The sequence below is a fragment of the Phoca vitulina genome, unplaced genomic scaffold (genome assembly GCF_004348235.1).
Source record: "Phoca vitulina isolate PV1807 unplaced genomic scaffold, GSC_HSeal_1.0 scaffold27, whole genome shotgun sequence".
NCBI lineage: Eukaryota > Metazoa > Chordata > Mammalia > Carnivora > Phocidae > Phoca > Phoca vitulina.
Genome location: NW_022589730.1, coordinates 8017608 through 8034435, shown reverse-complemented (window position 1 = coordinate 8034435; position 16828 = coordinate 8017608). Strand labels below are relative to the sequence as shown.

The 16828-nt window shown below is 34.8% G+C and overlaps 1 protein-coding gene across 1 annotated transcript in view; it reads left to right on the top strand.

Annotated features, from left to right (window-relative positions):
- The window catches only part of DOK6 (docking protein 6), a 373232-nt gene that overhangs the window by 225760 nt on the left and 130644 nt on the right, over nt 1-16828 (top strand). Inside the window, exon 5 of the mRNA XM_032422703.1 lies at nt 1723-1912. Coding sequence (XP_032278594.1) covers nt 1723-1912 — 190 coding nt within the window. The remainder of the gene's footprint in view (nt 1-1722; nt 1913-16828) is intronic.

Below are 16828 nucleotides of genomic sequence, written 5' to 3'. Positions count from 1 at the left end.
CTGTTCAGGCGTTCTCTATATGCATGAGTCACTCTGTTGGGTCCAACTTTCATTTATACTCTTACATGAGATCAGGCCCCTTTGATTGGCTACTTGTAATCCCATTGGAGTGGGAATTGTGGTGGCAATGTGAGTGATGTCTTTAATGTGAAATACTGAGATTTTACTTGATTGCACACAAGAATTTTAAGATTTATAGGAGATATATATATATATATATACTTTTTATTGCAGATAATTAATGGGGCAGTGATCTTTCTTTTCTTCAGCTATATTATCTTGTTTTCCTTTCTGTAGGAAATGAACGTGCAATCCATATACATATTAGTTTTAGGGGTCAATGATCTAAGTAAAAAATTGAATCATTAGATTATTTTGGTCAAAAATATCTAGACTCTTGAATATAAATATTGTCCATATGGTTACTAAATTTCAAGCTATTATGCTTAAATCCAATTTAACCCATTTAGAATCTGATTTTTTTTTTTTTTTTTTTTTTTTTTGCATCAGCAAAGCAATACTCTGCAAAGTACCTGCCACAGAAAAGATTCTATTATACAGACAATTCCAGCTTAGTACCAGCAAACATTCAGTGTTTAAGATTGTGGCATTATGATGGATGATGGCACATTCCTAAACATATCAATCCTTTTTCAACTGCAGCTGCACCATTATGCCTCTCAAAATCATTAATTCAAGAGCACTGCCTTTCAAGCATGATTCACAATTAAATTCAAACTCACAAAAATGTATCTGCCAGTAATTCTTAAACTTTTTGTTATTGTGACATTATTTTTTAATAATTCCTCAATTCTTGTGGTGCATATTCATCATGGGATATATTTATTTCATTCATATAGTTAACCAATATGTATTAATTACTTACTATAAACCAAGAATATGGTGCTAGGAATGAGGGATATTTTACAGGACACTTTATAGGTCGTACCAAGTTCTTTGTTTCCTGGAAATTATGAACTAACCTCATTTTTTATGAAGTGTATCTAATGCATTTAAATGGGGATCAAGGGCTGCAGAATTTTGCAGTAGCCTTTGAGATACACAAAAAAATTATAAAGCAAGTTTTGGAATCATTGCCTAATAATCAGATTTTCAACTCTAGAATATCCGAGAATGAAGGTGGCTGTGTTTTTATTTTGCTTACCAAAACAGTATCTGAAGTCTTACAGAAAGCAGTAATGAATACCTGCAATTATCATATGCTGAATTTGACTGTGAATACAGTGTATTTTGAGAGTCAGTCTAAGTGTGCATTAAATACTTCATAACACAAAGGTAAAATTGAGTAAATTCCTCTTAAATTAAATAAGACATTCCTTGCAGGAGTTAGGTATATGATATGCATTTAAGATTGTGTGAAGAAGCAGACAGTAAGCATCATTTGGGCAGAGACCTCACTTAGCTTTTACCCTTATGTTTCCATGGTACAATTTAACCGTTTCATCTTCATTCTAGAGAATACATGCGACACAGAGTGTAGAATGAGTGAGTGAATGAACTAATGAGAAAAATATTTTAATTAGCTCATTGTCTCATACATCCAATGGGAAGGGGTAATGTTTTGCATTGTCTATTGATGTTCCCAAGGGACATGGTAATGCTTTCTGAAGGCTGTAGGTAGGTATATAAATTAATACAGTGTTACTATCAAAAGTCAGACCTCTTTTCACTTAATTTGTTCCATTCTTTGTTTCTTTGCAGAGAGATTCAATGTGTATCTTATGCCCACACCAAATCTGGATATTTACGGTGAATGCACAATGCAGATCACTCATGAGAATATCTATCTCTGGGATATCCACAATGCCAAGGTCAAACTGGTGATGTGGCCTCTCAGCTCCCTGAGGAGATATGGACGGGACTCAACGTGGTTTACCTTTGAGTCAGGAAGGTAAGCTCTAAGTGCCACAACAACTAAGGAGGTGGGTGACAAATAGACACCTGAAGGACAGGTTCTGTCCATTAGTTCCCAGGATGATCACTGTTTTGGAAAAGGGTAGAAATCACCAAATATATAATTTCTTCAGATTTTTGTTGACAATCTGAATAAAATGTATTCATTCTATGACAGGTTAATTACCCTATTCAAAACAGCTCAGTCTTTTACACTGGCCTCAAACTAATTTAATAATTATTTTAATCATGCAATATATTATTATATTATTACAATACTATATTTTTGGTGTATCCTATAATATGTTCAGTGCAATAGGATTCCCATGAAATTCAACATGTCCTTACTGGCATTATTTTTGTGAGTTTTTAATAAGCAAAAAAAATTGAAAGGAGTTTTATACTAAATTGTTGATATATTACTTTTTAGGTTTCTGATATGTTAATTCAGTATTCATTTATCTAGGTTTCTATGTTAATAACATTAAGTGTAAATGTTAATTCAGAGTGACTGAAGAAATGTTGGCAAATCTATAATATATGAAATGCATAACCCAGATTTTAAATAGAGTATGTCAAAGAAAATACATTGGTTTCTTGGTCATAACATATGGCTGGAATCCATAAATGTCTTAAACGAATGCTTGTTTCATAATCATTATTTACAGACACGAGTTTAGACATGAACTACAACCAGATAAATGAATGTCTTTGTGCAATGACCCTTTGTGATGTTGTTGTCACTCATCCAAGACAAGACCTACTTAGATTTGGGGATTCTATATAAGAGATACTTAATGTATCAGTCTTCCCACTGGGAACGTGATTTATACGTTCTGAAAATGAATCTGTGGCATTATAAGACAATTATAGTGAAGTTTTGTTGTACTTGATATAGCAATTTTAGTTTCATAACTTTGTTCTTACAAAACTATTAAATACTTATTCAAGGTCAGGTTCTAATAATATCCATCTAGGTTAGGCCAAGGCCATATGTCTTTTAAAATTTTAAGGAGAGGGAAAAAACCTGAACTGAGCTGAAGTAATTTTACCAGTTTGGACCCTTTTGCCTAGGTAATATTAAACCCTCTCCCACACGGATTTCTCTAAGAGCCTTCAATTCTATGTTTACTTAGTGGCTATGAGTTCACTCAACTGTCTATTTTCAATCCACCTAGATCCTGACAGTAATAATAGTAATCACATTCTAGATAACTATTAAGAAATAAATATTCTCTTAAGAAAATGAATATTTTTAGGCATATACACTATTTTTTAAATTATATGGTTATTAAAAAGGGATTATAACTTATTCACTGACCTAAGGCTTATGATACTTTTTTTTTTTTTTACTGGCCATAAAAATTAGTGTATGTTTGGAAAAAGTGATGGTTTATTTTCATTAGATAATAACATTATCTCCAGAATTCCCTCCTTTGGATTTTTCCCCTATGTATTCCTATTTGTCTTTTTTTTTTTTTAATATTCATTATTGACATAGAGTTGACATACAGTGATTTGACAGTTCTATGCATGACTCAATGCTCACCATGATAAATGTGTCACCATTTGTCATCATACAACATTATTGACTATATTCCCTGTGCTGTACTTTTCACCTCCATGACTCACTTATTTTATTTTATAACTGGAAGTTTGTACCTGTTAATCCCCTTCACCTATTTCTCCCATTCCCCTACCCCCCTCCTTTTTGTTTGTTCTCTGTATTTATGCATCTGCTTGGGTTTTTTGTTTGTTTGTTTGTTTTGTTTTTTTAGATTCCACATATAAGGGAAATCATATGATATTTGTCTTTCTCTGTCTGACTTACTTCACTTAGCATAATACCCTCTAGTTCCATCCATGTTGTTGCAAATGGCAAGATTTCATTCTTTTTTATGGCTGAGTAATATTCCAGTGGGGTGTGTGTGTGTGTGTGTGTGTGTGTGTGTGTGTACATACACACCACATTTTCCTTTTCCACTCATCTATGAATGAACCTTTGGGTTGCTTCTACATCTTGGTTATTATAAGTAATGGTGTATTAAATATAGGGGTGCATGCATCTTTCTGAATTAGTGTTTTCATTTTCTTTGGGCAAATACCTAGTGGTGGCATTACTGGATCATATGATATTTCCATTTTTAATTTTTGAGGAAACTCCATATGTTACCTGCTTATTCCCTCATTTCAGAAGGCATCTACTCAGGATTTTAAATAACAAGTAAGGTTTTTTTCTTTTATTTTCTGGTGGTTATATAGAATTTTCACTCCATTTGTACCTGTCCACCAGTTTTTGCCAATTTCTTGTTCCTCCAAAGTCTTTAAGGGGAATATACTGGCTCTCCACAGGTGATTAAATTGATATTCTCGACCAAAACATCAAACTACCTGATATGCAACTTGTCTTATCTGACAGTCAATATTAATTGGTCTTCTATGATCTTTGTAATTTTTAATAATTTTAAGATACATGAAAAAATAAAATATCTCAGAGTAGGTAAGGCCCATAATCCTCAAGGTTTTTCTGTTTTATTTTTGTTTTGGTATTTGTTTAGTTTTTTGTTTTAGGAGATAATTCTTTTCTACATTTTTTGTTGGTCAGAATAACTTCTTAAAAAATTAAATAATATCTAAAAATCATCTTGACACACACTCCTACCTGTCCTGGGAATCAGAGAGAACGAGATTTAGGTCATAGCTCTGTCACTTCTTAATAACTTAGCATGTGCCATTTGACCTCTCTGTCTTCCAGTTTTCTTCTTTGTATTAGAAGAATTATAATCTCTACTTCCTACATAAATTTGGAGAGATTGAGTTTGTGAATATAAAGCAGCGTATGACACAGTACTAATAGTCACATAATGGGTATTTAAGAAATCATGATTATGTACTTTTCCTCAGAAATTATGTAATTTGTGTTTTTTTCCACTTTCTGAATGAAGTTTCTACTTACCTCTAAAGAGCTCTAAGAGAATTCTGTGAAGGTATATTCTTAGCCAAACACTGGAAATGTGAGGAGAGATAAGCCAAGCAAAAAGCTTGGGAGAAGTCGGCATTCAAATGCTAGAATGATCATTAGAAACTTAATGTCTAAGACTAAAAACCAGTGTTGCTTTTCATGAGTCAGGAATTTGAGACGAAAATGGGACTGGTGCAGCAAGACTGGAGTACAAATAAGGGGAAAATACTGAATGGCTGTCTTTATGCTAACTGGTGCTTGGAGCATAATTTTATGGGTTACTAGGTGCCTATTTCATTGAAGAGTCAGCAGATATACAAGAACTCTCTAATTTGCCATGTGTAATACTTTGGAATAAGTTACACTCCAATAGTATTGCCTGTGGGAAAATCAGAGTGTAGAGCAAGGAAAATCAAACTTCCTTACCCTTAAGTAAATTAAGGGAAAAATCTACAAGAATCTCAACAAAAAGCTAGTAGAACTAAGAAGTGAATTTAGTGAGGTTAGAACTAAGAAGTGAATTTAGTGAGGTTAGGTCAATATACAAAAATCAATTTTATTTTATATACAAGTAATGCATAATTGAAAGGGAAAATGTTTTGAGTATCTCTTATAATATCTTGAAAATATGAAATATATATAGGTTGTTTTAACAAAATATGTGTGAGACCTGTACATTGAAAAAAACACAAAATATGACTGAGAGAAATTAAAGAAGACCAAAATAAATGGAGATATATACCACATTTGTGAATTAGAAGACACTATATTCATATGATAACAATCCTCTCCATGTCAAGTATAGATTCATTGTAATCTCAATAACAATCCCAAATGACTTTTCTAAATTAAATGACAAGTTGATTCTAAAATGTATTTGGAATTGCAAAAGACCTAGAGTAAGCTAAAACAATTTGGAAAAAACGTATTTGATGGATTTCTACTACCCGATTTTAATACTTGTTATAAAGTTACAATAATCAAGACAGTGTGGTATTGACATAAGGATAGACCTAACGATCACTGGAAAAGAATGAAAAGTTCAAAATAGACACCACATATATGGCCAATTTATTTATTTTTTAATATGCTGTGATAATTCAATATGAAAAAGAAACAAATGGTGCTGGAATGACTGGATACCTATTAAGGAGGAAAACCAACAGCTCTTTACCTCACTGCCATAGACTGAATTGTGCCCACCTCCTCCCCCTGCAATATTCATATGGTGAAGTCCTAATCCAAGTGTGATGGTATTTGGAGATGGGGCCTTGGGGCCTTTGGAAGACCATTCAGTGTAAATGAGATCGTGAGGGTGGGGCCATCATGGTAAGATTAATGTCCTAAGAAGAGATACCAGAAACTTTGTTTTCTCTCTCCTGTCATGTGAGGACACAGGGAGAAGGCGGCCATCTACAAGAGACAAAGGGAGTCCTCACCAGAAACTGACCATGCTGGCACCTTCATCTCGGACTTCCAGCTTCCAGAACTAGGACAAAATAAATCTCTGTTCTTGAAGCCCCCTGTCTACAGTATTTTGTTATGGCAGCTCTAGCTAAAACACTTCACCATACCTCCCTCAAAAAAACTCCAAATGGATATAGACTTAAATGTAAAAGCTAAAATTATAAAATGTATAGAAAAAAATATAGGAAAATATTTCTAACCTTGAAATAGGCAGATATTTCTTAAATACTAAACCAAAAGCACAATCCAAAGAAAAAATATTGATAATTTGGGCTTCATCAAAATCAACATCTGCTCTTCAAAAGACATCCTATAGAAAATGAAGAAAAAAAAAATGAAAAGGCAAGCCATAGACAGGGAAAAAAATTCACAAATCCTTTATCTGACAAAGAATTTATATTTGTAATCCTTAAAGAATTCTTACAGCCCAAAATAGGGAGAAAAATAATCCATTAATAAACTAGGCAAAAAAAAAAAAATTTGGACAGATTATAAAAGAAGATATGCTGATTGACAGTACAAACAAGAAAAGATACTTATTATCATCTTTAGTCATGAGGAAATATAGATTAAAACCACAAAAGACACCAGTATATTCTCTCCCCCACCAAAAGACAAAATAAAACAAAACCCTGACCCTGTCGAGTGGAGAAGGAAGAACTCTTACTCTGTCTCATTGCTAACATGAATGGAAAACAGAACACCCCTTCAAGTAATAGTTTGGCATTTTTGTGTGTGCGCCATATGACAGCGATTTTACTCCTAGATATTTACCCACCAACTGCCCCAAAGCAACATATAAATACTTGTGTTGGGAGAGTCAAAGCAGCTTTATTCATAAGAGTCAAAAACTGGAAACAATCTAAAAATGGCCATCAATACATGAGTGGAAAGACAAATTATAAGGGAGTACTACCTACCCGTGATTCGCAACATAGATGAATCTCAAAAACATTATTCTAAGCAATAGCTATTATTTCATTTCCAGAAAATCCTACAAGAGGCAAAACTTAGTTTATAGTGACAGAAAACAAATCAGTGGTTGCCTGGGGTTGAGGTAGGGGTTGGGAAAAAATGGACTGCCAAGAGGCAATAAGGAAATTTGGGGAGTGATGAAAAATGTCCTGTATTCTGACATTCATCAAAAAACATGGAACTGTTTAGTAAATATCAGTATTATCATATGCAAATTATACTCCAATATTTTCGACATGAAAAAAAATTGTGGGGAAAGAAAATAGAACATTAACAGGTCTTATGTTATATTCATTCATACCATTTGGATGTTTGGCAATGAGCATTGTTACTTTTATAATGAAACACTTCCTCTGGAAAGAATGGGGCCAAGGAAGGGAAGAGAGCCTCAAGCATTGTCTGGACAGGGAGTCTTAAAGCTGTGAGATACAACTAGGCTTTTATTCCTAGAGAGGTACTACAAGGTCAGAAATCTGCTTTTGTAACCTGGCCAAGTGTTACACTTTCCACATTCTCTATGTAAATCTCCATTTACATAGTATTGAGAATTATTTTTTAGATACCTATATTGTCTGATTAAAAAGTTAATACAAGCTTTTGAAGGGGATATTAGAAAGAAAAGCTTAAAATCACTCATAATTTCTCCATCTTAAGATAACTGCTTTTAATATTTTGATGTACTTCTTTCCAGTGTATTTTAAAATCAATGCAAAAAGATATTTATCCTTTATTTTCAGTTAATATTATACTGAGAAGTAATCTCTGAGTCCTTCAAAATCAAGATCCAAATGGCTATATGGCATCTGAACATATGGCTACACCATCATTAATTTAACATTAAGAAGTTTCCAAAATAAACTATTATAAATAAAGCCACACTGACCATCTGTGAAAAGTTGTGCAAATCTCCTTTTCCTTAGCAAAGCCTTTTTAAAGGCTTACTGGGTCAAAGGATGTGAATGTTTTCAAGGTTCTTCACAATATAGCAACTTGCTTTCAAGGAAAGTAATATCAATTCATACATCCTCTAATGGTACAAAGAGAGTGCTCTTTGTACCCTATAACCGCAAGCATTAAAATGATGATGTAAGATGTTTCTATTTTGATCAAGGACTTTGATAGCTCTCCTTTTTTTTTCTCTCTCTCTTTTGTTTGTGTCTTTATCTTTATGATGGGAGGGCTGGCCTTGTGTATACTGCTCATTTGTATTTTTTTCCTTCTCTAAATTTGGATGTCCTTTGCCCTTTAATAATTGGACTATCGACCATTATTCTATGCATCTATTTTGTAAATTCCAGACAATCCCACTGTTGTTAAAGAGAGTCAAAGGCAGAAGGTTTGCCCATGCTTGATCTAGAGAAATAAAAGCAAGACATTGTGTTCCCTGGGTCAGGACTGGGGGCTAGGGAGAGAGGGGAGGGCATGGGTGATGAGGATAATTTAAAGGACAGATTGGTAAGTGAGACCCGGCCAGTCATCATAGCAAACCCTGAAGATCTGCATTTTCTGGGTTTTATTTTATTAGCTTTTTGCAGAAAGCATATTATTTTGTAGCAATTTTTAGCCATTTATTTATACTACTGCATGTACTGGAAAGTAAGAAATTGGATATGTCAAAATACTTTTTCACTGACCAGCTTTTTTCAAACGCATTGTTAAATTCCACTGTACCCACAAAATGTAAAAGTAAATAGTAGGAGAGGATCTAGAACATTCTTTCTGGAGGAACATATGTCACACATCGTCATAATTATAACCGCACACCATAAACTTCAGGGAACACATGGCCGGTATGAGAACAGAAAGAGAACAAGGACCAGGAAGATTTCGGTGGGAACTGTCCCTGGAGAAGCCTGCTATTTGGGAGATGAATTCATAGTCTCATGCCGGCTTAGAGCGATTGCTCTTTACCATGATGATTGTAAGTTTGCATTTTAAGAGTAAAAAACAACCAGTTTGCTATGCAGCTTTTTTTTTTTTTTCTCAAAAATCAGAAAAGATATCCAGACCTGCAGAGGAAGTCATAGGATTCATGATTATATGCAATTTTATCCTGTGAAAGGCAAAATTATGTTTTTAACCGCTGATGTGGCATCTTCACTTCATACATCCTCATAAATATTGTAAGCAAACATCAGAATGGGTTCAAATGGCTGCATAACAAAATTCAAGTGAGCCCCAAATCCTTTTTTTTAATAAAATTATTGTTCAAAACATAACCTCCTATTCAGCACAATGCTTAATGTCACAAAAACGGCACTTAAAATATATATCTTACTAATTTTGATAATATCTTTATTTAGAAGCTTAGGAAAAATCTGGTTACAGATTTTAACAACTGGAAATGTAAAACAATGCTTATTACACTATAGTTCCTTTGGGAAGATGGTTAATGGAAGCAGTCCTGTGTGCTATAATCAAGGATTCTGTGATGTCACAGGTAGACATAATTTATTCCTAAACTTTTTGTTCACAAATGCAGATAGAAATCCTTCCTTCTCTACTGCATGACAAATCAGTTAAAGGGAAAGGTAGGGCAGACAGCTCTTAAATAGGACATCAAACCATGATCTAAAAATATATATGTATAAATTAAACGGTATCAAAATTTAAAACTTGCCTCTGTAAAAGACACTTTTAAGGGAATTAAAAGATAGGACAATTCTGGAGAAAAGATTTGGAATTCACATATTTGACAAAGAATTTGTATCCAGAATATATAAAGAACTTCAAAATTTAATAGAAAAAAACACAAGCTACACTTTAAAAAACAGACAAAAGATTTGAGCAGACATTTCATCAAAGAAAGTATATGGTTGACCAATAATCACACTAAAAGATGACAAACCTGATTTGTCATTGGGGAATACAAATTAAAACCACAATGAGATTCAACTCTCGACTTATTATTATGGCTAAAATTAAAAAGAAAAGTCTGACAATACCATAGTGCTGACAAGAATGTACAGCAAATGGAACTCTCATATATGTATTGGTGGAAATGCAAAATAGTATAGCCATTTAGGAAAGCAATTTTGGCAGGTTTTTATGTAAAATTAAGCATATACTTCACATATGACCAAGCAATGCTGCTCCTAAGTTATTGCCTCAGGAAAAATAAAAATATATGTTCATAAAAAACCTTGCACATGAATAGCCATTTTATTCATCATTGCCAAAAAATGGAGAAACCAAATGCCCTTCATTGAATGGATATGCTGTGGTAAATCGACAAATAGAGTGATGCTCAGCAATAATTCAACTGATACACACAACAACATAGGTGTATCACAAATGCATTATTCTAAGGGAAAGAAGCCAGATCCAAAAGACAGCATACTCTGTGATTAAATTTATATAATATTACATTATATGATAGAAAATAAACCAGTGATTGCCGGTGGGTGGGGTGCAGAGAGGGATTGACTACAAAGCAACAACATAAGGGAAATTTGGGGAATGATGAAACTGTTCTTTTTCTTGATTGTAGTGGTGGTTATGTAACTCTCTACATTTGTCAAAACCCATTGAACTACAGAGCATAAAGAACAAATGTTACTATATATAAATTTTTAATTTAAGAATAAATTTTTAAAAGGAAAGAGTTTCTCATGTATGGTCAAATGATTTTTGACAAAGGTACCAAGACCATTCAGTGGGGAAAGGGCAGTCTTTTCATAAATTGTGCTAGAAAAACTAGATATCCAAATGCAAAAGAATAAAGTTGGCCCCTTACCTATCACCATATATAAAAATTAACTCAAAATGAATCAAAGACATAAGTGTAAACCTAAAACTTCACAACTTTTAGAAGAAAACATAGGGAAAAAAATCACAGCTTTGGATTTGGCATTGATTTCTTGGATATAACATCAAAGGCATAGGCAACAAAAGAAAAAAAATAGGCAAATTGGATTTAATGAAAATTTAAAGAATTTGTATATCAAAAGACAATATAAACAGAATAAAAAGGCAACTCACAGAATGAGAGAAAATAATTACAAATCATATATCTAATAAAGGATTAATATCCAGGATATATGGAGAACTTCTAAAACTCAACAACAACAAAACAACCCAATTTTTAGATGAGCAAGGGACTCGCATAGATATTTCTCCAAAGAATATATACAAATGACCAACAAGTATATGAAAAAATACTCGGTTATCACTAATCTCAGGGAAATGCAAATGAAAACTGCAATAAGGTATCACCCCACACCCATCATAAGTGCTATTATCAAAAAAACAATTTGGGGGCGCCTGGGTGGCTCAGTTGGTTAAACGACTGCCTTCAGCTCAGGTCGTGATCCTGGAGTCCCGGGATTGAGTCCCACATCGGGCTCCCTGCTCAGCAGGGGGTCTGCTTCTCCCTCTGACCCTCTTCCCTCTCGTGCTCTCTGTCTCTCATTCTCTCTCAAATAAATAAATAAATAAATAAAAAAATCTTTAAAAAAAAAAAAAACAATTTGAACCCCTGCAGTGTTGATGGGAATGTAAACTGGTAGAGCAGCTATGGAGAACAGTATGGAGGTTCCTCAAAATACTAAAAATATAATTACCATATGATCCAGCAATTACACTTCCAAGTATACACCCAAAAGAATTGATAGTAGGGTCTCAAAGAGATATTTGTACACTCATGTTCATAGTGGCATTATTCATAACAGCTAAAATCTGGAAGCACCCATTGTCCATTGATGGATAAATGGATTTTAAAAACATGCTATGTACATGCAAGGGAGTATTATTCAGCTTTTAAAAGGAAAAAATTCTGTCATCTATTCCAACATGGGTGAACCTTGAGTAAATTATGCTAAGTGGAATAAGCCAATCATTAAAAGATGAATGCTATATGATTCCACTTATGTGAGGTACTTAGAGTAGCCAAAATCATAGAGACAAAAAATAGAATAGTGGTTGTCAGGAGCTGGGGGAGAAGGAATGGGGAGTTACTGTTTAAGGGATACACAGTTTCAAGTTACAAAATGAAAAGAGTAGGAGTAATGGGGGTGGATAGTTGTGATGGTTACATGATATTACGAATGTTTAGTACCACTAACTGCATACCTAAAAATAGTTACAACAGCCAACACAACACTGAAGAAAAAGAACAAAGTTGGAAGACTGATACTACCCAGCTTCAAGACTTACTATAAAAGTAATTAAGACAGTGTGGTCTTAATGAAAGAATACATAAATAAATCAATGATTAGAATAAACAGCCAAGAAATAGACCCACATAAGTACAGTCAACTGATCTATGACAAAGGAGCAAAGGTAAGACAATGGACAAGGAACTTAGACACTTTACAAACATTAACTCAAAAATGGATCATAGATTTAAATGTAAAATGCAAAACTATAAAACTCCTAGAAGACAGCGTAGGAGAATACCTCAGTGACCTTGGGTATGGTGATGACATTTTAGGCACAACCCCAAACGCAGGATCCATGAAAGAAATAATGATAAACTGGACCTCATTAAAATTAAAAACTTAATGCTCTTCAAGAGACAATGTCAAGAGAATGAGAAGACAAGCCACAGACTGGGAGAACGCATTTGCAAAAGACATATCAAATAAAGGACTGCTATACCAAGAACTCTTAAAGGTCAACAATAAGAAAACAAAACCCAATTGAAAAACAGACCAAAAGACCTTAACAGACACTGCATTAAAGAAGATATGCAAATAAGCATATGAAAAGGTGCTCCACATCATATGTCATCAAGAACATGCAAATTAAAACAATAATTCGATATCACTACACACCTATTTAAAAGGCCAAAATTCTGAACACTGACAATACCAGATGCTGGTAAGGATGTGGAGCAACAGGACGTCTCTTTCATTGCTGGTGGGAATGCAAAAATGGTACAACCACTTTAGAGGACAATTTGGCAGTATCTTATAAAACTAAGCATACTCTTACCATACAATCCAGCAACCCACACTCCTTGGTATCTACCCACAGGAGTTGAAAATGTATGTCCGTATACAACCCTGCACATAATATTGATAGCAGCTTTATTCATAATTTCCAAGACTTGGAAGCAACCAGGATGTCCTTCAGTAGGTGAATGGATTAAAAAATATGTGGTCCATCAAGACAATGGCATATTTTTCATCACTAAAATGAGATGAACTATCAAGCAATGAAAAGACATGGAGAGTCCTTAAATTGCATATTAGTAAGGGAAATTAAATTTGAAAAGACTACTCACTATATGATTCCAACTATATGACATTGTGGAAAAGCAAAGCAATGACACAGGAGAAAAGAACAGTGGTTGCTAGGGGTTAGGGATATGGATAGGCAGAGCACAGAGGATTTTTAGGGTATTAAAAATGAATGGGGGACAGAGGGAGAAACAGACTCCCTACTGATCAGGGAGCCCGACATGGGGCTCTATCCCAGGACCCCAGGATCATGACCCCAGCCAAAGATAGCCGTTTAACCTACTGAGCCACCCAATTGTCCCAGGGGTTTTTTTTCCCCTCTCTTTTAATCTTACTTCTGATCTGTTTTATTTATGATAATTAACATTATTTAGTAAATTTATAATTTTTTTAAAAATCGAATGGTCTGGAAACTATAAGATGATGAAAATCTAAACAAAAATTTTAAGAGGGAATAGAGAAACAACTATTTTAAAACATCTGATTTTGAGGGCACCTGGTTGGCAGAGTCGGTTGAGCATCTGACTCTTGGCTCAGGTCGTGATCTCAGGGTCATGGAATAGAGCTCAGCCTCGGGCTCTGTGCTCAGTGCAGAGTCAGTTTGTGTTTCTCTCTCCCTCTCTCTCTGCCCCTTCCCCCCCACCTCAAAAAAATAAATCTTTCTTTTTTTTTAAAGCAGCTGATTTTGACACAATTTCAATTTCCTTCACAATGTGAAAATTTTGATTTTTTCTTTAATCTTTTGATGATGCTATAAAACAAACAAAAACATAATTCTAAATCGTTTAACTTTAGTTAAATACATACTAGCTTAAAATGCACTTCATGAATTAATTACTCTCATGATCACTTGTGTGACTCCAACAGATAAAGATACTGATGAGTTCACAATCTTTATCTAGAATTTATTCAACACCAAGAAAAATATTACCTTGTAAGTGGAGCTATAATTTTGATTCTCTAACCAAATTTTCATTGTGGGAAGTTTAACATCTGTCCAACAAAACTAGATGACTTGAGTGCACATGTATCGATATGTCAATTTTTTTTTAAAGAGCAAACTATTGCAATTTTAAAAATGTGAAAAATTTAACAACAAGTTCATTCATTTGACTAAGGAAGGACTAAAATATTTTCATTTGTATGGGATTTTGACAGGACTATGGCTATTTAATTGAAAAACAAACAAAAAATAATAATTAAAAATAATAAAAAAGAAGAAAAAAGAAAAACAACCATTTTAGCCCTTCCTTCCTCCCCAGTCCACCAGCCTCCCAGTGTTGTGACGCTTATGAGTGTGGTTATTACTGTCATTAAAATAAATGAACCCTAAATCACAAGATTGATCTTGAGTGACACCTTAATTCACTTTGAAAATTCCTCTTAAAAAGGTTGCAGAAATCGGTCAAAATACCTTGGATAAAATAGTGATATGTGCATCACCTCCAGAGAGAGGTAACTGCTTTCCCAGATAGAATCCCTTTGTATGTTTATATTCAGCATGTTTGTTAAAATACAATCTCTGTTTTGTAATTACACTCTGCAGCTGAAACCACAAAATCATAGTGTGGTGTTTTAGCTTTCTTCATGGAAGAATGTTGATTTCTTCAAAGGAAGGGACCCTTTTTGATTCTCCCTATATTGCCTTGGACAGTGCCGTGAATGTAAAAATAGGTGTTTGCTGAATTTAATCATCCCTTATATATGTGTTTCATCTGATAGCTTTCAAAGCCCTCGTTTCAAAGTATATTATTTCATTTTATGCCCATATCAGCATGGAAGGTGGACATAACAGAAAACATTTTTATCAAGTTTTCGTGGATGAGAAAATCAAGTCTCAGAAAGGTTAATGAAGTGTAACCGAGGTCACATGGAAAGTAAATAGCTGGCAGATGCAGAAGTCTAGTGTGAGTTTTTCTCATTCATGCTCCCATGTTTTATCACACCATGATTGCTCAGAGAACAACGATCTAGTGCGATGATCTGAATGCTTGTTTCCCCCCCAAATTCACATGTTCAAACTTAACCTCCAAGGTGATGGTATTACGAGGTGGGCCATGGGGAGGTGAGTAGGTCAAAAGCCTACTGGAGCCCTTCAGGAATGGAATTTCCTGCCCTTATAAAAGAGACCCAAGAGAGCTCCTGTCCACCATGTGAGGACACACAGTGACAAGACAGCCATCTATGAACCTTTAAGTCTTTTTTTTTTTTTAAAGATTTTATTTATTTATTTGCGAGAGAGAGAATGAGAGACAGAGAGCACGAGAGGGAAGAGGGCAGAGGGAGAAGCAGACCCCCCGCTGAGCAGGGAGCCCGATGTGGGACTCGATCCCGGGACTCCAGGATCATGACCTGAGCCGAAGGCAGTCGCTTAACCAACTGAGCCACCCAGGCGCCCTATGAACCTTTAAGTCTTACCAGACACCAGAACTACCTGTACCGTGATCTTAGTCTTACAGTCACCAGAACTATGAGAAGAGAAAAAAAAAATTCTTTTGCTTATAAGTCACCCAGCAGATGCCATGCTGTTACAGCACCCCAAATATATTAAGACCCCTAGCTACTCTATTTATTTGAAGTTATTAAGCAAGTTAAAGGGTTCATTATTAAGATACCCCATAATATCCCTAGGTAGATATATCTGGAGCTGAAATCTATGTTTATTTGGGTTAAAGGCACTGCCTATAAGATAAAGACCACTTTTTTTTTTTTTTTTTTGGCATGGCCTAAAAAACACTCCTGGTTTTTGAGCTTTAACTGCCTGTCCAACAGTCTGTGCCTACTTTCTGCTTCTTACTCTGAACTACAGCAGCAGCAAAAAAAAAAAAGCTAATAAAGAACCTCTATGCTTTGCTCGTGCTGTCCATCCACCCCGAATGCCAGTCACCTGCCACCCTCCCACCGCAGCCTCAGTAATTCCAACTGATTTCCTTCAGTGAACCTTTCCTAAGTTCCTAAAATGGGATCCACTGCCCTTTTGCCTGGATCATACTGCTCTCCACTTATTTCCTTGCTCCCCTACATTTTCCGACATCCAGTGCCATCTGGGGAACCCTATGACCAGTTCCAACAAAGGGCTATGAACAGAGGGATATTTGTGTGCTTTATTTTTGGATGCAGATGCTGTCCTGGTTGCCCAGGATGGTTGTTCAGAACCAAAGTGGATTAGCATGAGTGAGAAGCATTAAACTCCTGAGACTTTGTGTGTTATTTAAGGACAAATCTATTTGGTCCTAACAGAAATGGATAAGAGGAGGAGTGCTGCAGTAATAAATAGCCCTAAAATATGTAGCACTGTATGAGTGGTTGGGCAAGAATGGAAGGAAAA